At 39.4% G+C, this 23,288-nt stretch overlaps 1 protein-coding gene across 1 annotated transcript in view; it reads right to left on the reverse strand.

The window, feature by feature from the left end:
* Positions 1–821: 821 nt before the first annotated feature.
* The window catches only part of NOL10 (nucleolar protein 10), a 46,014-nt gene continuing 23,547 nt past the window's right edge, over positions 822–23,288 (reverse strand). The window contains exons 14-22 of the mRNA XM_070955455.1: positions 21,790–21,842; positions 12,880–13,006; positions 11,882–11,961; positions 11,476–11,574; positions 9,635–9,724; positions 7,645–7,818; positions 5,178–5,425; positions 4,541–4,643; positions 822–1,386 (exon numbers count right to left, since the gene is read on the reverse strand). Of these exons, the coding sequence (XP_070811556.1) occupies positions 1,267–1,386; positions 4,541–4,643; positions 5,178–5,425; positions 7,645–7,818; positions 9,635–9,724; positions 11,476–11,574; positions 11,882–11,961; positions 12,880–13,006; positions 21,790–21,842 (1,094 nt within the window). The 3' untranslated portion in view covers positions 822–1,266. The remainder of the gene's footprint in view (positions 1,387–4,540; positions 4,644–5,177; positions 5,426–7,644; positions 7,819–9,634; positions 9,725–11,475; positions 11,575–11,881; positions 11,962–12,879; positions 13,007–21,789; positions 21,843–23,288) is intronic.

Genomic DNA, 23,288 nt, shown 5'->3' on the forward strand with positions numbered 1-23,288 from the left:
TCACCTGAACAAAAGAAAAAAAAAAGTGGCATTACCTGAAAAGCTCGTGCAAAGTAGCTAATGGACAATTATTGTATTATCGTCAGGAAATGGGTTGAAATCATTGCTACTAAAGGAAACTAAATTTCCAGTAAGAACATTGATCAATATTGACCCAGTGAGTTCAATAGACAAAATACAGTTTGTTTAACCAGAACCTCATTATTAATAGGATTTTAGATAAAGTTCAGATACTATTGTAGATATATACTGCAGGATTCCTGATAATTCTAAAAAGTTCACAAATCTCCTTTCAATTCCCCCTGCCTAGTTTTTTCTCAAATCATTTTTATTATACCCTAAAGAAAATTATGGAAGGAGTGTTTATTTAAGAAATGTATGTCTCTTCTGGAGGAAAAACCTGTTGGTAAGATACAAAAACTATTTCCATCTAAAGTAGAAGTTATTTTATTAAACTTTAGTGCTCAGGCACAAAAACATGAACCCAACACCTGAGAAAACTGACACTTGACTAATTAGAAACTGCTGAAATAAAATTCACATGAAAGATATAATTCATATTGACAGACTGCAGGCTCAGTCTCTCTAACCCTAACCCAGTATCTGTCAATAAAGAAAAAAAAAAGTTACAGTAGGTGAAATATATGTAAAATCCGAACAGACATGAAACTAGTACCCAATGTTGGAAATATTTCTTTTTAGGTTCTGTTTAGCAAAATTGACATCCATGGAATTGCACACAAATCTCACATACTTGTGAGATTTAAACTTAGCTCCTCTTCAGGATCACAAACAGATTGCTATCACCAAAGAGAGCTTCAAAGTAAATCCTTACTTTTCTTTTGCTAGAATAAACGTTCATTTTAACATCATCAGTTGGGAAGAAGTGAAGCAAATGTTATCTTAATTGCTTGGTTGCCCAAATACCTATCAACAGGGCTGTGTACTATTGTTCATACACCATAAAAATTACTATAGTAAAGTTTTCCAATCCTTAAGAATTAGAGCCAATCGTATTATTCATGTTTATTCATGTTCACATAGAATGTACACCTATCAGCCACCACACACACACGGGTTATACAATAACCAGCTGCTATCTCTTCAGAATCATTTCAGTAATATGTCTGGTGCAAACAGGAAGATCCACTATGCTTTCCCACAACGTAATTGGGCTATGGATTGTCTTCCTTTGTCACAGTGGAGAACAATCCACTATTAAAACAAATTTCTGAGTCCCCAAAAGAAAGAAGCCAAAGTTCTCCATCAATGGAAGCGTCGCCTGTTTCCCTGTTTACTTCTGAGATGGCCAGCGGACCGCCTGAGTTTTCTCCTCTCTTCATGATGGAGTTTCTCTGCTTCTTGCTGCTTTTTATGGTGCTCGGACTGGGGAAAAAAATACAAAAATGACTTAAAGACAACACAGTAGTTAATATCCAATGGAGTCCATTCTAATAGAGATCTTTTAGTGGAGAGAAGAGACAAAGTGGTGCCCTCCTCCTTCCATTTGTATCTTTTCTCTTCTCCATCTTCACTTATGGGTTAGGAGACGCATGGAGAAAGGGAAGAGAAACCAAAAGCTTTGGGGATGTGAGTTCAATCATTAAATGTGCAAGTAGCTTCATATTCCCATAAAAGAGATATGAAGAAATAGTATAAAATATGCCAAAATAAAAACAAAACTTAATGAAAAGTTGATTAAGGAACATAAATAAGTGGATAACTTTTTTTAATCTGCTCATAATGTTAAGTTTAGATCCTAAATGTCCCCCACCCCACCTCCCAATAATGGTTTGGTCCATTATGGGGAAAAAAAACCCAGAGCTGCTTTGTTCTAGAGTAGGGGTGTCAAACGGGCGAGATGCGTCACATGCTGGCCATGCCCACGACTAGTTTAGTGAAGGGGGAAAAAGTCATGATATATCATGTGACAACGCCATGACGACATGAGTTTGACATCCCTGTTCTAGAGGTAGACAAAAGTGCAGTTTTTCCAGGCAGAAATACAGGTGTGGCTGGGGGAGAAAATGTGAAAATCTCAAAAGAAAATGTGAAAACCATCTCCCCTTCCACTCTCTCAGAACTGACAAAAACCTTAAAGATAACTATAACTGCAACTTAGGCTGTAGCAGTGGTGGGTCGCCCCCGGGTCACACTGGTTCTATAGAACCGGTAGTAAAACTGGTGGGAGGTTCCGCCCACCAACCCTGACATCATCAAAATGCTTCTGCGCATGCACAGAAGAGCTACCAAAATATTTCATAGAAGCTAGTTAATTTGCCAAACCATCTGGATACAATTCATAGAAGCAAAATTTATTCTTTTTGATGCAGTACTTTAAAGTCTTTTTTGATACCTTTTTGATGCAGTACTTTAAAGCCCTTTTTAGTTTATTCTAAACAAATCTAGCTTTTCAGTTATGAAGTCAGTTCAAAAATAGCATAAATTACAGCCTGGTGTCTGAGAAACTGCTAGCAGTTTCTATTTCCAATTCCTTCTTCCTGTCACCTTGCCTATGTGCTTTCTGTCAGTGTGGGATGACACCTGTAACAATGACTTTACTTTTACTTTACTTTATTTTAGATTTATATACCGCCCTATTCCCGAAGGACTCAGGGCGGTGAACAGCCAAAAGATAAAACACACATAATACAAAATTTAAAACAATGTAAAAACACATTAAATAATTTGGCCCAAACAAATTAAAACACCCCCATTGTTTTAAAACAAATTTAAAATAACAATTAAAAGGAAGTTAGGCCAGGCCAGCCTGTTGAAATAAAAAGGTCTTGAGGGCACCTCCGTATCTCCGGGGGGAGCTTGTTCCAAATGGCAGGCACCCCCACAGAGAAGGCTCTCCCCCTGGGGGCCGCCAGTCGACACTGTTTGACCGACGGCACCCTGAGGAACCCCTCTCTATGGGAGCGTACTGGCCGGTGAGAGGCTACTGGTGGCAGAAAGAGGTCTTGTAAGTACCCAGGTCCTAAGCCATGGAGCGCTCTAAAGGTGGTAACCAAGACCTTGAAGCGCATCTGGAAGACCACCGGGAGCCAGTGCAGCTCGCGTAGGAGAGGTGTTACATGGGAACGCCACATCGCTCCCATAAACACCCGCGCGGCCGCATTCTGGACCAGTTGTAGCCTCCGGGTGCTCCTCAAGGGGAGCCCCATGTAGACAGCATTACAGTAGTCCAGGCAGGAAGTGACGAGGGCAGAGTGACCGTGCGTAAGGAGCCCCGATCCAGAAAGGGATGCAACTGGCGGATCAGGCAAACCTGATAGAAAGTCCTCCCGGCCACAGCCGTCAAATGCTCTTCTAAAGACAGCCGTGAGTCCAGGAGGACACCCAAGTTGCGAGCCCTCTCCATGGGGGCCAGCGACTCGCCCCCAATAGTCAGTGATGGCACCAACTGACTATATCGGGACGCCGGAAACCACAGCCACTCGGTCTTGGATGGGTTGAGCCTGAATCTGTTTCTCTCCATCCAGATCTGCACAGTCTCCAGGCACCGGGACATCACTTCAAGGGCATCACTAGGGTGGTCCGAGATGGAGATGTACAGCTGAGTATCATCATGACAAAAGCAAACATGGTGGGAAGGGCTGTAAGAAAATTGGAGAGCCCTACAGGCAATGTGTATGGAGGGTGGTGGTGGTGGGAAGAAAATAAGATCTATCCAATTCCCATTTCTGCTTTGGCTAGACTTCTGCAGCAGCCAAGTCAATACCCAGCAGAAGCATAATGCTAAATGGATCTAGCTGTCACAACACAATCAGACAAAGATTTAGTTCCCCTTCCACAGCTAGTGGCAGCAAATTAAAATGTGCAAAGCAAAAAGAGAAATGTAAGCAGTGGGATTCACCAGTTTTAACAACCGGTTCGCTGGGGGCGCTTCCGCGCATGCCCTTTACGATTGAAAGTTGCCTTCTACTGAATCCAGAGTGAGCAAAACAGCTGAGGTGCGGCAATCCGCTCTGCCGCGTCTATCAGCTGGGCTTAAAAAAAAAGAAATATAGGTAGGTTATAGCGCAAATACTTTGGCCACCTAATGAGAAGGGAGGACTCACTGGAGAAGAGGCTAATGCTGGGAAAGACTGAGGGCAAAAGAAGGGGATGACAGAAAACAAGGTGGCTGGATGGAGTCACTGAAGCAGTCAGCATGAGCTTAAATGGACTCCAGAGGATGGTAGAGGACAGGAAAACCTGGAGGAACGTTGTCCATAGGGTCGCGATGGGTCGGACACAACTTCCCAACTAACAACAACAAATAATGCAGGGGCGGGTGGGCCCATCTGATTGTTGTTGAGAGCGAACAGGTTTGCTCTCAGCTGATCGTCGGAGCTACCGGTATGCCCGAACTGGTCAGAACCGGCTGAATCCCACCCCTGGATGCAAGTCTGGCTAAGTTGACCCAGTATAGACAATTCGGAAACAGTAATCCACCTGCAGTATGCAAGAGTGAAGCAGTCTCATCCAAAGGACCACTTAGTACTTCTGCTGCATTGGTCTTAACAGTTCTAAATTTAGGATTGATGTTTACCTTTTTTAATTTAAAAGTAACTTGTTTACTTCCTACAGTGGTATCATGTACACTAAGTGCACCGACTCTCTCTTCAAGTTGCAAGCGATCTCCAAGTGACTTTCTGCAAAAAAACAAAACAAAATGAGAGGATAAACTCAGCATCTACTTTCATGATCAGCATATCATCTCCCACAGTAATTGCTTTGAGAGCAAATGAAACAGAAATGAGGAAGGATGGAGGGAGGAACCAAGCTATAGTTAAAGTATCTTGAGAAAACTTAAAATGATCTTTAGATTAGGATAGGCTAGTGGGCTAACTGGCTAGTAGACTATGGATCCTATAACATGTCAACATAAGACCATATCCAGATTTAAGGTTCCATGACATTGGCACAATGATGTCACATTGGCCTTGTGCCTCCCTATGCACAGCCCATCAAAATTTCTAAGGAGTCAATGGAGATTGTAGTTGCACCTCCTTTTCTAATTAGTATACAAATGAATGGGTGAATTAAGAGAAACCTCTTCATTATATCTGCGCTATGAAATCAACTGCCTTTAGCAGAAATCTGAAGTCATCATCACATCTTAATCATGAGCAATGAAAAAAAAAGTGTTGACAAATCATTACAATGGAATAAAATTGTGGTCTTACTTCATTAACTTTTGCTTTTGGGCAGTGTCTTGGAAACTTCTAAATTCTTCCCCAGCTTTAATCTCAAAAAACGTTGGTTCCAGGACTGTTTTCTGATCCTCCTTGAACCTTTCCTGCCGTTTTACTTTTTCCTCTTGGCGTAGAAGGCTGCGCTGTTTCCTGACCTCTTCAACCCATCCTTTTTCATCATCTGAAGACTCCGAACTTTCTGCATCACTTGGTTTTCCTTCTGGCTCTTCCTCTTCTTCCTGAAGACAAAAATAGTCAGTTAAAAAAAAAAGAGAAAAGAATTAACGTTCCTTAAATGAACCATTTACCTAATTAGGAGTACGTGACGCCTCACAGATGCACTGTTTGGAAAGGACTTTAACAAAGAACCGGGCAAGATATTTTCAACAGAATGCCTTAATGGCTAATTACCATCGCCAATGATATACTTCATATTCATAATCTACAATTCTCCCTGAACTATTAAAGTACCCCTCCTCAAAAGGACAAAATGTATCCAGTATCAATTAAATTTAATATTCCTATTGTTGAAGAGACAAAAAGGATCCAAGACTGCTAGGAAGCAAAGCATGTGCGACATATGTCCTCCAACTGCTCAATTTAAGAAGCAAACATCTGAAATTAGGAAGCAACCTACCAGGAAGCAGAGAAAGGAAATATGGAAGAGAGCCACCCCTTGAATTTATAATAGCAATAGCACTTAGTGTTATATACCACTTTACAGTGCTTTACAGCCCTCTCTAAGTGGTTTACAGAGTCAGCATATTGCCCCCAACAATTTTGGGTCCTCATTTTTCCCATCTCGGAAGGATGGAAGGCTGAGTCAACCTTGAGCCTGGTGAGATTTGAACTGCCAAATTACAGTCAGCCGGCAATCAGCAGAAGTAGCCTGCAGCACTGGACTCTAACCACTGCACCACCGTGGCTCATAATAATTCAACAAAACAACAACACTTTCCAAAGATAAACAGTAGCAAGAGAAGACCAGGATAAAAAGATGCGTTCTTAAAAAACAGAAATTTGCACGAGTTGGGGATCTGATGTACACAGGAGGGAAAACCATTCCACAGCATACGTGCTATCAGTGAGTAACTCTGTCTCCATCATATCTCCCAGGATCAATCTGCAAAATTGTGACATAGAGAACACAGCCTCATCCAAAGACTGCAGGTGCCTGATGTATCTGGAGATGCTTTTTAAGAGCCTTGGTGGTACAGGGGTTTAAAGCACCCTGTTATTAAGCTTATTAAGACCAGCTGCCTGCAATTACTGCAGGGTTCGAATCTCGCCAAGGCTCAAGGTTGACTCAGCCTTCCATCCTTTCTAAGGTAGGTGAAATGAGGACCCAGTTGTGGGGGCAATAAGCTGACTTTGTATAAATATACAAAAGGATGAAGGCTATTGCTGAGCACATTGTAAGCCGCCCTGAGTCTTCGGAGAAGGGCGGCATATAAATCAAATTTAAAAAAAAAAAAAAAAAAGATAGCCTGCTATTGAGCTTGGTGGCAAAGTGTCAATCAATTCCAATCTTTTAGCAGAGGGAGGATTGCTTCATGTTGAGACACTCTAATTAGTAACCTAGTCATTGAATCTGCATCAATGGTATCTTCTGGACTACTCACAAGGACAGTCCCACAAACAGCAGTTATAGTGGACCATTCTTGAGGATGCCTATGCAATGAATTGCTGTGATTAGGGAATTCTTTCTCAGGATAGAACAGAACTAATCTACTAGTTTAAATTGATAATATGCTTCCTAGCCATGAAGGTAACCATCTGTAGATCCAGAAACAATCCTAAACTGCATATTTGTTCCTTTGGGGGAAACCAGTCCAATCTAGAATAGGTAGATCTGCTACTTTCTATACAAATTATAATTGCCTTTATCCTTCCCCTCTTTCCTATTACCTTCTCCTATTGGTATCTTATGATTTATCACTTTGTTGTTCGTATGTACACTGAGAGCTTATGAACCGGAGACAAATCCCTTATGGGTTCAATCACATTTGGCCAATAAAGGACAGTTTATTCTATGAAGCAGATACTCCTAATGCTTTAAACTTATGATTCAACAATATTTTCACTCCTGGTAAAAAATTTAAGACCATCTCCTACTTGCATGTGATCAGAGTGCATGCTACATTCCCATTTGGTCCAAACTGTCTGCATTTTTCAATACCACATAAAATACCACCCATTTGTGATATTTTATTGGCTATTCATGTGTGCCTGTGCACAAGCAGGGATTGGATGATTATGCAAAATGCACAACATAATTATTCCAAATCTTGCTAGGGATTCTTAGCACCCAGTAGCTAAACAAGTGGTGGGGATAGAAAGGTTAAGAAAATATGGTTCTACTGAATCCTCCTGGGATCCTTCTCAAACAGTAGACGGGAATCTCATCTCCATTTTTATAAACAGCTATTAGAGAACACTAGAAAAATCTCAAATTTACCTCTCCCAAAGCTTCTTGGTATTCTAACATCTTTAACTTCTTCTTCCTTTTCTCACTCATTTTAGAAACAAGTGGATTAAGCAGCCTAAATTCTTCACTCTTCTCATCCACCTGGAAATCAGGATCCTCAAACATGACTTTGAAGCGGTCATCACTAAGGATGTTGGGCATTTTCTGGAAGAAAAATGAAACTGAAGTTGAGATATGGTTCCTTTGCTTAAAGTTTTCCAACTTTTATCTGTTAAACGCATTTAGATCTCCAGAGACTTTTTGCACAACAAGAAGCAGCTTTGTGAAATAAACTTAATATATTTTTTTCTTCAATGAGTTATCTATTTGTACCATTTATTTAACATCCTGCTAAACCAACTTTTTCCTGCCTTTGAATAGTTTGCCTGGGGGACTATAATTCCTCTTCATATATTCGCTATCTGATGAGTTCTTTTGTTTAGTTTTTCTTTTACTGTCAGTTGTCCTGAGTGTCATTTGTGGTGGAAAGGGAGGTTGTAAGTTAAACAAAGTAAAACAAATGCAATTTGCAGGTTTGCAGAGGAAGAAGGAAGCTGCCAGGCAGAATGTTTTATGTGTTTTCTTTCAAATTCTTCACCAGTCCTTGAAATGTCCACATTACTTACATAATATTATGCTGACTTAAGACTTATTTATCTTACTTTAGTTTATTTTTATTTCATTTATTTACTTATTTAACTGGTTTTAATATACCTATTTGCACTTATACGTAATTCAAGGTTATTTTAAGATCACAGTGACGGAATGGATGGGGGATTGCTGCATTAAATGTATGACTTACAGTCCTCAACAGAATCCTTTGGGGATGGAATAAATAGACATTTTATGTCATAACTTCGTTGCTTGGAGAACATCTTTCTGAGGAGATCCATACATCCCTTACTCAAAATTGGCCATAAAGCAATAGCTGGTGTTTGGTATGTAAGTGAGGTTCTTCTAATATCATGAAGTGTCATACTTTTAATTTCATACAATGATTTCTTTGAAATTGTGGGTTTTATTGCTAGGTTTTGAAAAATAGCATACAGTACATACATCAATTGTGTCTTGTTGTATTACTCACAACAGCCCCTGTCTGCTTGATCAGGTTTAAGACTCCCACCTTTACCTTAAGTAGATTTTATTAGAAAATCTGAAGCCCAGTCTATTGGTCGAGGGACTTGGGATTTAAGTTGGGGTTAGGGTTCAATGTCTCATTTACTAGGTAATTAAAAGGCAGTTTCACTTTTAAAGTGAACAATAATTTTACTTAAGATGACAATGTTCTGACAAAGCTATTTCATCACCATTTGCATTTTAGGAGTTAGAAAAAGGTCATTTGAGCCTGGCTGCTGGAAAAATACTAGAACCTGGGAACTAGTCTTGTCCAACAACTTGTTTGGACAGCTGGCTAGAAAGGAAAATTCTCTGAGCCACTAAAATTGCTCTTCAGGGTAAAGCCCAATGTAAAATACTAAGAGGCAGGAGCACAGTATTCTGATCAAATAATTGTATTACTCCCTCCCCCCGCCTGTTTATTGTGTAGATGACTAACTTTTAGTTCATCTCACTTAAAACAGTTTACATTAGCTTTACTATTGCTGTACTATTACTACATCACCATTAATTTCAACATAACTTTTCTATACAGGGATGTGCATTGTGCATTTCTGATCAGAATACAGATATATTTTGATTAATAGAATTCAACTTAGCAAGTAAAGCTCTTTTAGTTCAGTCAACTAAGTACCATTTCCTGTCATGCTCTCCAAGGATTAAGGATGATATCAGTCTTAGCCCTATTGGCAGAGGCCCAATAACTGGAGATAGCATAAGTCAACATAGGAGTTTCTGCTCTCTTATGAATTTATACCCTTCCAATACCCCACACGTATTCAGATACAGGCATTTTTGAAATAGCACCGCTGGTCAATTTCACTTCATAGAACTAATATAACAGAAACAAGGAAGAGCAACCTACCTTCTGTTTCTTCTTTCGAGCATTTTGTAGTTCCTCTTCTCCCTCCTCAATCAACTTCAGTGCAAGTTCTTTATTAACTTTGGGAAGTTTCTAGTGAATAAAACAAGCATAGATCTCTTTAGTATGGAACCTGGCACCTTCGATGTATTTGCTGATTTAATATATGAATTACAGTACAGATGATAATTGTATGGGATATAGAATGATTTGGAATATGTTAAATTATATTTTAAGTGAAAAGCAAGCTCTAGTTACATTTACGCAGATTTCTTGGATAATTTGACAAATCCCAAATTATTTAGAAGGTGCTTATACCAGGGATTTGAATAGAAAACATCAGGGATCGCCTGAGATAGCCAAGGACTTCTGATTTTACCAGTGGCTTAAGAAAGAGCAGGATCACACTTGTTTTCACAACATAGCAATGCATGCTTTGGAAATAAGTCAAAAGAAAGGCTCCAGACTTTGCCACTGGTCTGAGGAATCCACTTATAAAAATTAAGGAGACTCTTAGGAAAGGTAAAGGTTCCCCTCGCACATATGTGCTAGTCCTTCCCGACTCTAGGGGGCAGTGCTCATCTCCTTTTCAAAGCTGAAGAGCCAGCGCTGTCCGAAGACGTCTCCGTGGTCATGTGGCCAACATGACTAAATGCCAAAGGCGCATGGAACGCTGTTACCTTCCCACCAAAGGGGGTCCCTATATTTCTACTTGCCTTTTTTACGTGCTTTCGAACTGCTAGGATGGCAGAAGCTGGGACAAGTAATGGGAGCTCACCCCGTTACGCAGCACTAGGGACTCGAACCGCTGAACTGCTGACTTTTCGATCAACAAGTTCAGCATCTTAGCCACTGAGCCACCGCGTTTCCTCCTATGAGGAGACTCTTAAGGAAACTCAAAAGGGCAGATCAACGGACCACTGGATCTTTTTCTGCCATCAGTTTTCTATATCTCTACGTTTCTTCAAGCAGCAGCATCTTTTTTTCAGATTCACAAAGAAGCCTGAAAAAATCTTGGAATCTCTTCTCCATGGTGCAAAGTGAGCTCTAAGCACAATGCCCATTCATGTTACAACCACTGACATTTTGCCAAGCTAGCACAAACTAAAATTCAGGTTGCTGACTTTATCACCTGGTTCAAATATAATTTCTCAGGAAAACCCCCATCTACGTAGGGGCTAACATAATTCCCCCATCAAGAATGGCCTTTTTCAGAATCCTAAAAAGGGGGAAGGAGAACATGGATTCCTGCCGATAGTCGAGTCACTGCCAGTTATGCCCTTTGAGATCTCACTACTTACCCCAGCAAAGAGAAGAACTCTGTAGCAGATGAAGTCGCTCTCCTTTCCTTTCAGATATAAGAACTCTAAAACACCCCAAATGTACTGCTTATATCAGGGACTCTCTCTTTCATTCTCTCTCTTTGATGAAACTATCCCAATGTTGGTGAATCTTTTCGGCACTGAGTGCCGAAATGGGAGTGCGCAGGCACACCGGAAGAGCAACTCCACGGCGCAAACGTGCGGGAGCTCCAGAAACCAGAAGAGCAGTTCCCTGGAAGCTGAGCTTCCGGTTTCTGGTGCGCGCATGTGTGTTGGTCACCTGGTATTCCAGTTTCTGGCACGCATGTTTACGCGAAGAACTCAGCTTCCTGGCGTGCACATGCGCGCCACAGAGCTGCTCTTCTGGTTTCCCGCACTTCCGGTTTCCCACATCAGAATCCGGAAGAGCATCAGGCGATGGCTGGCGTGCCAAGAGAAATGGCTCTGCGTGCCACTTCTGGCACGCGTGCCATAGATTCGCCTTCACAAACCTATCCTGAATGAACCAGACTTCATCTTTACCTTTAGCTGCACTCTTTGTGCACGTGTTTCTTCTATCTTCTGTCTAATTTTCTCCCTTCTGTATTCCTCATAGGCAAAAGGATTTACCATCATTTTAACCTGCAAGCACAAAGCAACCAGGGAGAAAAAGGAAGAAATCATAAATCATTGCATAATTTTTCCAATTTGATTTAACATTCTTATTTGCTGGATTTATATTCAGGATTGCTAGCAAGAATGAGAGTTAAACTAAAAAAAAAATCAGGCTATGTATTAATTAAACGTTGCTAAAAGATGGCAATAAAATGAAACTCACAGCAGCCAACTAATTAAAAGTCATCTCGTCCATTCAACCAAAAGTCTGCCTGAAAAATGGTGCTCTATAAGAAAGGGATCTAGCCCGACTATTTTGGGCAAGCCCACATACCTTATGATACAATCGTATGTCCATGAAAAAGCCATGCATGTACGCCCGAAGAAGGGGTGATCCAATAAGATGAGCAAGCCCTGGAGACAAAATGGAGGTGGGGGGGGGGGAGGAGAAAGGGAGATACATATATTGAACTTGACCTTAATATAACACAAAATTAAAAAAAAATAAACATCAGGGTACTTTACAAAAACAAAGTTTGCATATATCATTTATATAGAGAAAAAAGTGAAGAGCTGGTCTGGAAACATCACCAGAATGTGTCAGCCTCCAAGGACAATCATATATGTTTTCAAATGAGAAATACATGGAGTATCCATGGCAAAAAAAAGTAATCTTGTGATGCCAACATTACTATAGACTTTTGATTCCAACTTTATGTCTGTTACTTAGCTATAAATCTTAAGAAATGACAATTTTAAGTATTCCTGAAGGAACATGTAGATTTTTTAAAAAAAAAATTAGGTTTAATGTAAATGTTATATTCTTTTAAGGTTGATTTTTTTAAAAAAGAATTTATATGCTTAACTGGTTTCTCCTAGGTAAAATATATTTATATAGAGTGTTAACAATTTAAATTAAACAAGTTTAATTTTCCTTAATTGCTAATAAGGAATTGAGTCTCAAGCAGCTTTTAAATTAAGGTCTTTAGCAGGAAAATTATTCCTGCAAAAATGCTAGTTACAGGTGTATTTTTTCCCATAATAATGTAAAGAATTGAAATTGGGGGTATTAATGATTTGAATCAACCAATAAAAACCATTCTCTGAATTTGGATCAAAGTTCTCAATTTGGACTAGGAAAATAAGGAAACCAAAACAGGAATCAACCACCAAAGACCTGGTAGGTAGGGACGGGAATGCAGATACATTTCATCCTGGAATACTGTATATTGTAGCCACTGAGGTACATATAAGTAAAGAGAATATCTGAGGTCATACTCAAAGGAAAGAGGCAAGATAAAGTAAATCACATCTACAGCAGCAGTACTTTACCGAGATTTTCAAGATCTTTTCTTGTTACAAATTTATAGTCATCATAAACTGTTGTCTCCGGATTCTCCTCCAGCTCTTCTGTCAGATTATCAAGAAATGAGCACCACTTTGGAGCAGGACCTAAAACCTGTAGATGTATTAAAGTCAGTTGTGATGGCAAATTATTTCGGTGAAAACCCAATGACCCTAATAGGTTTCAAAATGATTGCTTCCATTTCCTCCCAAACGAGGGTGGCTCATCCCTTTTCCACTATTGATATCAATCTCTCTTCTGCTACCATGAACACACAGGCACACCCAGTGAACCAAGATTAACTGAGTAAACTTCAATATGTACAAAGCATTATCAAGGTGCACGTTGAAAGCTCGTGCTCTCTCTCTCTCTCCAGAGGAAAGGAAAAAGGAAATAATGGCACCCACAGAATGGAACTTTAGATGCCCCACTTCCTTTTTGAATCTATCTGTGACAATTACACAGGGAGAAGGTAAACAAGCCATTTCAAAAGAGAACAGCTGCCATCAAAGCTCCTTGAACAGCCCTACTGCAGAGCAAAATATATTCAAGGAGCCTTGGTGGCATAGCAGACTAAAGTGCTGTTAAGTAGCACCAGCTGCCTGCAATTACTGCAAGTTCAAATCTCACCAGGCTCAAGGTTGATTCAACTTTCCATCCTTTCGAGGTAGGTAAAATGAGGACCCGGATTGTGGGAGCAATAAGCTGACTTTGTAAAAAAAAAGAACACCACTTGGGGGGGGGGGGCTGAAAGCCCTACTAAGCAGATATATACAAAAGTATGAAGGCTATTGCTTAACGCATTGTAAGCCGCCCTGAGTCTCCGGAGAAGGACGGCATATAAATCGAACCAATAAATAAACAATAAATAAGGCATGCTGGGCCTACATGCTCTTCATATAATGATTCTTGTCACTCTAACCGAGATCATGTCAACTTTATCTACCCTCTACACCAGGGGTCTCCAACTTTGGCAACTTTAAGACTTGTGGACTTCAGCTCCCAGAATTCCTCAGCCAGCTGAAGTCCACAAGTCTTAAAGTTGCCAAGGTTGGGGACCCCTGCTCTACACAATTCTGCTCAAGGTCAATAAAAACTGCCAGTACCAATTATCTTAATACGTGTTCACTAGCAGGATACTCCAGAGTACTTCTTTGGAATTGTTAATATAAGTTTAATTTGTCAATACACACATGAAAAGTTAGAAGGGGTGGGACTCTACAAATTATTAATAATAAGTCTTGAATAAAAGAATGCTGAGTACAGAAACATGCCTGTGTTATCAAGTGTATAAATGGCACATGGCAGTTGCTTTAGCAAGAAACCTAGCGAAGCGTAATTTTTCCTGATAAAATATTTTTGCTAGCTGGAGCTTTGGCTTCCAATAAAGATGTTCCTTCGTGTTACTATTCACTGTAGTTCTCCAGCTAATTTTTTTCCTCTGTTCCTCCAAATTTCAAGACTCTGACTTGAAAAGTATAATTATAGTTTCCCTCAAACACCCAGAGAAAACATTCTTTCAGAATTAGCCACTCAATTTTCATCTTTTCAAACTACTGACAGCTTCCCCATTAACCTACTTTCTAGTTTACTGAGAATAAGGCTGTTAACTTGTTCGCGTTCCTTTCAGTATAATTATGCCATGCTTTGTCACAGGCTTCCTTTCCTCCCTCACACCCAAGGATAATCATTGCTACCATTCATTTTTTTTTCTTTGCTCTAGACAAACACAACCCTAGCAGTCTCTTAGTTCCCTTCCCTTATTTCTCCCTTGTTGCTCTTGAGCGCTTTCCCTATTGGGGTTTCAGAACAAGTATAATTGCTCTTGCCACCAAGAAATCTTCCTTAAAAAAATAACATGCGGACACTTTTTCCCAACAATAGTTACACCATCATCTACTCTTTCTTCAATTAGAGTGGCTAAATATGAGAAAAGAGTTTATGCAGGATCAACCTGACTGCAGATTACAGTATTGCCAGATAAATTCACCATCACATGTTGGTTTTCTACTATTTTATCTGCAAGCAAAGACAGAAAGCAGAGGATACTATTTTATCTACACGCACCAATTTGAGTCATTGGAAACGCTTCAGGTAAACGATTCTGTTAAAACAGCATCCGAGAAGGAGAGAGTTTAAACTCCTGCCCACCACCACCTATCCTGTTGCTCCTTCTGCCTTCCTTCACTTTTTAAAAGCACACATGTTAAAAGACAAGCCGCACTTGAATAACATTTACAATAATTACACTGACAGAGCAAACCCCAACCTGCTGCCCAGCAGCCATTCCATGTTTCTCTTCCTCTCCTCTATGAAATCAGAAGCAAAGAAGGGAAGGGCTCCTGGATCATAAACAGCTGAAGAAAAGAGAGTTTCAGCACTAACTAAAATGCTCTGTTCTACACAACTATTAAGATAAAGGATCCCCTCGCACATATGTGCTAATCGTTCCGGACTCTAGGGGGCAGTGCTCATCTCTGTTTCAAAGCCGAAGAGCCAGCGCTGTCCAAAGAAGTCTCCGTGGTCATGTGGCTGGCATGACTAAACACTAAAGGCACACAGAACGCTGTTACCTTCCCACCAAAGATGGTCCCTATTTTTCTATGGGCTTTCAAACTGCTAGGTTGGCAGAAGCTGGGACAAGTAACCAGAGCTCACCCCATTACGCGGCACTGGGGATTCGAACCGCTGAACTGCCGACCTTTCAATCGACAAGCTCAGCGTCTTAACTACTGAGCCGCCGCGTCCCATACATACACAACTATTAAAGGACCTCTATTCTTATTCATGATTGACCGTCCTCTTTGGTCTCTGCTTTTGCTTTTGCGTCCTTTTCTTCAAAAAGAAATTCAAAGGAAGGGAGGAAGACAAAAGAAAATAAAGCTTTTGCTTTTCTTTTAGGTCACCAGAAGTCTGGAGATGAATCCACTGCTGGCCTTTAAACCCCACCAAGTGCAATATCCTAGCAGCCTTCTCCAATCACTTGTGGTCACACACCATGCTGGGAGTTGCACTGCAATACTCTGGGAAGGCTGTACTACACATCCAACAGAAAGTCAGCAGGCCGTAATGAAACTCTTGTCTAGAACTGTGGTGTAGAGACTATGAGCACAATTTTTAAAATACTGAATCCTACCGATCTTCCCATGGACAAGCGGTTTTTCTCCATGGATGTGCTGCTGAGAGATGCTGCCCAAACAAAGTATAATGTGCATTTGTTATGTTTCTGTGCTGATGTTATCTGTTAACCAGCCTAGGGATTTCTAACATCATCAACAATCCAGACCAATTCAGCATTGTGCTTTACAGTATGTGTTATCCTTCGACATCCCGCAGTCTTGTTTTGATTTCTTTCCTCTCAGGCATTGTTAATCACTATGAGGATTGGGGATATACTTGCTTAAGTCTTGTGAGCAAGTTGCCCGAAGGAAAAGAACCCACGAGAACTCCAAACAAAAAGAAAGCTCTGCCAGAAATAATTTTCACTCATTTCCTTCTTGCTGTGCCCTTTTTTTTAAAAAAAAATCTCTTCCTTTTAGGTGGCCAAAGATGGGTCTGTGACTCCTTGAGCAACCCTGTGGCAAGATCAGGCTTATCTCTTATTCTGAACCTTGCTCGTTTCTAGGCCAGATATTTAATATAGTTTGAGTCATCTATATTGTAAGAGGAAACAAATGGCTAAATTGTTCAAACATACAGCGGTGAAAGAAATTACATGGAAATTTAGAACATTCATAATCTTGCAATGCTGTGACCAGGGTGGATTTGATTTAAATCGGGTTGATTTAAATCACAATTTAAATCATGATTTAAATCACTAGTAAAAAGGCTTGATTTAAATCAACTCGATTTAAATCATAATTTTTAAAGAGCAACTGTCATCTCTGCTACTTCTTTGACCTACTGTTGACTCACCGATAGTCCCAGTGTTGCAGAATATACAGCCTCATGCTGCATAACTAAGCTCCATTTCATGCTGAATAAACTAAATTATTTATGTATCTTAAATAGAAAACTATCTTACGATAGATTTTTACCCCAAAAGTTTTTTATTAAAATAAATTCGATAAAAATCAAAAAAATCTGATTTAAATAAAAAAAATCCGATTTAAATTAAAAAAAAACTGATTTTTTTGATTTTTTTAAAAAAATCATTGATTTTTATCCACCCTGGCTGTAACTTACAATGTGATGTGAGTTTCATCAAAACCTCATTAAGAGATCAAGAGAGTCTGGTTAAATAAACAACAAAAGAAGGTAATATCAAAAGCTTTTAGTGAACACACTGAGCTAACATTCGCTGCCTTTGTTGGGGAAAAAAACTGGTGCCACCTCTTTTGACAATGATGACCTCAATCTAATGTCTCCTGTACCTATTGATCAATCCTTAAAATCAGCTTCGAGGTATTTTGGTTCACTCTTCTTTATAGAAACTGCTTCAACTCAACTCACTTCAGATTATGACATATTTCAGATGGATTCTGGGCAGGACTCTGACTTCACCATTCCAAAATCTAGCTTCATTTACCCCCTTAAGAGAGACGATTATCTCAGGCCTTCACATACATTTCTACTAAGGAAGTAAATATTAGTTGGTACAATCAAATAAGGGATGACAAGGGTATACTGTTTGGGCTGGTTTGTTTAAGCAGAATTTCTTTTCTATTAATTGGATTTTGATGAAGTGGGCCAGAGTACTGTTGGATTACAGACAAATCTAATGATTCGAACACTTTCTGGTACTACTCCAAAATCATCCTGTTGCACATTTGTCCACAATAACCAACTAACACAGAACTGAGGTGCAGGTCAATAGAAGCTAATTCTGATAGAGGCGGCGATCAGGATTGTTTCAAGAACAAGATCAGCCAAACAAAACACATGTTGCTTCTCTGTCTTCTGGTCAAACAAAATCTTTTATAAGTAAACTCAACAGTGCTGTTCATTGTTTGACAGGCATACTAGTCCATCAATTTGGAGAAAGCGTCTTCTCCTAGATTTTCCGACCTTGCATTATATTAAAAGAGTACGCCACTTTTTCCTAAAAGTTTGAATGCAAAAGCAGTTGCCTATAATTTCCAAATATTCCCAAAAATCCTTCCTGTACCCAAGGCTACAATTACTTCGTAAAGTAGCAGAAATGGTCTATTTAAATGGCCTTCTGGCCAAGCAATATCTCGCTAAATTAGATTTCATATTTGTTATAGAAAGGAGCTGTCATGACAGCATCCTTTGGCTATACAAGAGTTAATATCTGCCCTTCTCACTAGGTATAACTACCCAATGCCCTCTATAGCTTCTAAAATATAGAGGTGGAGGTATAATTCCATCAGTTCAAGGACCTTCCATGGCACAGTGAGGACCATACTCCTCATAGTGAATGGGGTCAGGCTCTCTTGTAATGCTCATTGTACTATAGAAATTTAAATCTTTCCAACTACACAGACACACAAACACACACCAAAGGTAGGGGAAATTGGCTTAAAATTTTTTGGTCTTTCCAACTCCAGGACCATAGAATAGCAAACCACATCTAGTTTTTTTGCTCCCCTCTTCCAATACAGCAAAGATATTCCTGACCAGAGGGATTATATTTCAACCAAATGTGATGGGAATCCCAAAGCTGCACCGGTTAACTACTAAAGCGATGTCTGTTTTCATATCTCTGCAGAGCTTCCTATTCTATTTCAGCATAAAAATTCACATTTAAAATAAGGATGTTGCAAACAGATGGGGCAGGATTAAGAACTGAACACATTTTTCATTTTGAATGAAAGAATAGCAAACACACATCAAGCCAAGTTTTGGTATCAACCTTCTTGAGTTACTAATATTGTAGTCTTCTCTCTGCATAGGCAATATTCATCAACTGAAGCTACATCTAATAATATAAATGCCACACCTTCTTCACACCCAGTTCCCAACCTATTCAACAGCGTGTCAGATTTGAGAAGTAAATCAATGAATAATCGTATCATTCCTATTTCTACCCCTCCTCAAAATTTTAAAGCGTGCGTGCAAAATCCGAGATCGCTGAACAGAAATCCCAAAAGTGGGTGTGGTGTGGTTCATGACTCCCCCACTTCCTTCCCCAAAGCCTTCTCTCCTGGTGTGGCTCTCCTGCCCCCACCTACCACTCTCTATTTTTCTCATAACCATTTCCCCTATGGGTGGGTGGGATCCTGGCACCCATTGTGCTGAAGGCCACATGCAGGTCTCAATAGCCTTGATACCTATCTCTAGACCACCTCCCCATCCTGCCAATCAACATTAACGTTCTATGTGTCGGGAGTGGGGAAATTCCTAATTCAATGAAGTATAATCATATTAACTAGTCAGTATAATTTAGTAAAATAATTCAATTAAATCACAGTTATATGTTTCCCTCACTCTACTTTCTTCTTTGTTTTAGTCTTGCCTATGTTGTGAAGTGCAGCCCACAACATGCTACCTAAAGCATTTCATAGAATATTTTATGCTCCCAGAAATACTCCCTCCCACCCAGACCCACCTTGGTCCACAATCTACAACTGTCCTGTAACTGAAGTATCTAACTTTCACATCTGCTTATCCAGCTGCTTATCAGGCCCACAGGGTCTCCCCCCACACCCGACACAGAGGTCCAAATGTGTTAAAAGATTCTACAGGATGGCCACAAAATTACTTCCTGAGAGTCGCACACGGGATGGTTTCCGCACCTATGCCCACACACGCGCATTTCCTTTGAGGCAACATGTTATGATGGGAAGTAGAGGATTTCCTTTGTTGTGAATAAACCCAACGTGCTACTTTTTAGGTTGAAAGTACTTATCCAAAAACAGATAGGAAGCCCATGTTTCCTGTTTTGTGGAGACTCAACAATTGTCTGGCAGATCGTACTTAAAAAATATTGGCAGAAGAATCACAGTATTTCACTACATTACCATAAGAAAACCCAAGAAAGAAAAGATGAGATTTCTAGGGAAAGAGTTAATGCTGGGTGTGCAATGTACAAGTAAAGCAACAAGAGCGTTCCTTTCAAATTTATTTTTTTAAATTTTATTTAGGGCTACATCTACAGTTATAACACCACATTGGTGAACAAAGTTGGTATCTGATGATTAACTATTTTACATTTCACTGTGACACCATGAGAGACAAAAAGTCTCATTGACAAGCTTTGTCCACAGTGTTCTACGTCTAAGAAGTGGAAATCAAGGGAAAGTACCAGTTAATTTCATGTAATTGTAGCAATTTTTACAAATAATCTGTGCCATAAACAAGCATGAGTCTAAGAAAAGATGCAGAACTAGAGTGCAACAGCAGAAAATCAAAGCACAGAATTCTCTTTTATAGCATCACAAGCTTCTCTGCCCTATCAAATACATGCTTTATTTAGTATTCAAGCACAAGTCCACAGTCCCATGGCAATTTTTTCCATATAGTCTGGAAGAGACGGGTCTGAGTTATCATCCTAATATCTAAGGATGATATCATATCATCCACATTCTATTTATGAAAAAGCAATGTATTCAAGCAATGTATTCATGGGAACAGGTTGCTTCTAATGACAGCCTGCTCCCAACTCCCTTATTAAAAGTGTAAGAGGCCCATCTGAACAGAATTTGGAACATGTATAGGGTAGAAGAGATGAGAGTGAAAGTCCTTTGATATAGAAGTGATGGTCCTCTTATGTAAGAGGTGCCACACATAATCTAAAACCAACCTGGGCTTTTCTTCAGCCTTACCGGATGTCTTAATTCAAAATGCTGAGGTTAAAATTGTTCTCTTTTATTTACTTAAATTTATTATGGCTGCCCACTTTAATTGCTTCAGGGCAGCTTAGAAATCCAAAACACGGTTTTAAAAAGTTAAAAACGTAAACAAGGCAGCCTGGACTAAAACAGCAAGAATAAAAATAGGACAGTTCCCCCACACTTACATTAACCCCAGGCCTGGAAACAAAGCAGGTTTTAAGGACTTTCTGGAACCCCAGGATAGGAGGCACCCTTTGTAGCTCGGGGGGGGGGGATATTATTTCAAAGGATAGGAGCAGCAACAGAGAAGGCACACTTCCTTTGACCCACACAATAACAATCTTTAATATAAGAGACCTGGAGCACATCCACTCTTCTGAAAGTATTGGATAGACAGAAACAATTAAAGATAGGTGGTTCCTCAGATAACCAATCCCTAAAATGACTTGATAGTGGTCTCACTATATCACTGTGAAAAGTGAGATGTCAAACAGAAACAGATCTTACATTTTTCAACTATTTCCCCACAGGATCCAATAAGCTATAATCAACCTCCCAGTCTAACTGCAGCTCTGGGATCTTCTAGTGATTTCCCATTGCAGTACGAGCTAAATATCACCTTGCTTAGATCTGCCAATGGAGGTACTTCCATCATGAAAATACAACTTCAATGAAATAAAGTAAACTGTGTAATTTCAATGGGATGGGAATAAAAAGCAGTCATGAAGAACTACTGCTGTTTCCTTTTCAATAGCAATGTAACTCATGCATTGAAATATGTACAGTATAACTCTTGTAATTTTTTTTTAATTTGATTTATATGCCGCCCTTCTCCAGAGACTCAGGGGGCTTACAATGCATTAAGCAATAGCCTTCATACTTTTGTATATTTATACAAAGTCAGCTTATTGCCCCCACAAACTGGGTCCTCAATTTACCCACCTTAGAAAGGATGGAAGGCTGAGTCGACCTTGAGCCTGGGGAGAATTGAACTCGCAGTAATTGCAGGCAGCTGGATGTTAAATGCTGCCTTAGGAGGCATTAGCCTCCTATGCCACTCAGGCTCTGAGTTGAATTGAATTAAATTCAAAAATTACAGATCTATTCTATCATGCCCAGAGACAAAACAGCAAAGATCACTTAACAATCCATGTTACTTACTGGAATGTAGTAGATGTTCATTTTAGGAGCTTCATTGGCTGTAAACAGCATTCCTGCGAATCAAAAAATAATAATAAGATTGTTGATTTCAAATGCAGAACTTTTCCTCCATTTTAAAATTTGAGGAGATTGAACTAACTAAGATTATTAGTGGGAATAAAGCTGAAATATCATACAATCCAAAGTCATTTTCAAAAAGAAGTTAACAGGTCCACTGATATAGTAGTAACTCTAACTCAGACAGAAGAATGTTTAACCCAAAGCAACCAGAAATAATTACCTTTCCCCCATCTTTCAACATGTACTTTGCACTCAATTAAATACACTTGCAGATTAATTAAGAGAAAAACATAAGTCAGACCAACACTGATGTTTGACAAAGAAGAAATTGTTCTTCTATAATATTGATAGTATTGGAGAAGGAGGCAACATCTTGTTTGACTTTAATTGTCAGCAATGTCCATTATCTTTTATCTGGGATATTATACTGAGAACCAGATTCTAACAACCAAGAAACTTAGAATAAATCTGGATTTTTGAATTTTTACATTATCCCATATAGTTGGTTTCTAACAATAGTAAGAAATATGTTCTAATTAATATCTCTAACTTAATCCTTGAACACGGGGGAAGGAAATGTCATCCTATAGCCAGATGGGATTCAGACAATCTTTGCAGGAATTAAGGTTTTTTTTTTTTTTTTTTTAAATCCAACATTTCTTTTCATATTTCTACCCTCCTTATTCCTGGACAAGAAAGTTAATAACATAAAATGAAAACACTAATCAAAACACAGAGATCACAAAGAATTTTGAAACATGACCATCCATAATAACTTCCATACATTGCAGTAAAAGATACAAGCATTAAAAACCCATAGCTTCCTGTAAGCACTCTAATTAAACTCTGCCAATCCCATCAAATGGTATCAGCTTCCTGCAGAGTTACAGATTTAGTGTGACAAATCAGCAGGATCCTGGCTGCCGTGAAAATCAACATGTATACAACTGTGTGTAGCTTCCAGCAGGAAGCCAAGATTGTCTGAGTGACTTTGGGGGGAAAGGAGGGGTAGGGCTTAACTACAGTATGAGACTTTCAGAACATATGAATGGAGCTCAAGGGATACTTTATTTAAAGCAGGTAGGTCTTGTATTTTTTATTTTCCCATTCAAAAAATAGCAGGCATCCAATAAAGATGTCCCCCCCCCCATCCTTTTGACACCAAAAAGAATATAATGGGCTCCTTGATTACCGTAATTCAGTAGGAAAAATCTCTACCGTTCCTCACTCCAATATAAATTTATATTCAGAACAATTCATTAACCAGGGAAAAATGTGTACTTATGCTGTGAAGGGACTTTTTCTATATGACAGTGGAAGACTACTTCCAGAGAAGCACTATAAGGACATGACATTATAAAACACTTTTCCAGTTAGATGCCCATCAAACTGCAAGCTTCAAACTTTCAGAGTGATACTTGTAATAAATCAGGAAGGCA

This window comes from Pituophis catenifer, unplaced genomic scaffold (assembly GCF_029215685.1).
Source record: "Pituophis catenifer annectens isolate HBS135680 unplaced genomic scaffold, rPitCat1.0.hap2 SCAF_1, whole genome shotgun sequence".
Classification (NCBI taxonomy): domain Eukaryota; kingdom Metazoa; phylum Chordata; class Lepidosauria; order Squamata; family Colubridae; genus Pituophis; species Pituophis catenifer.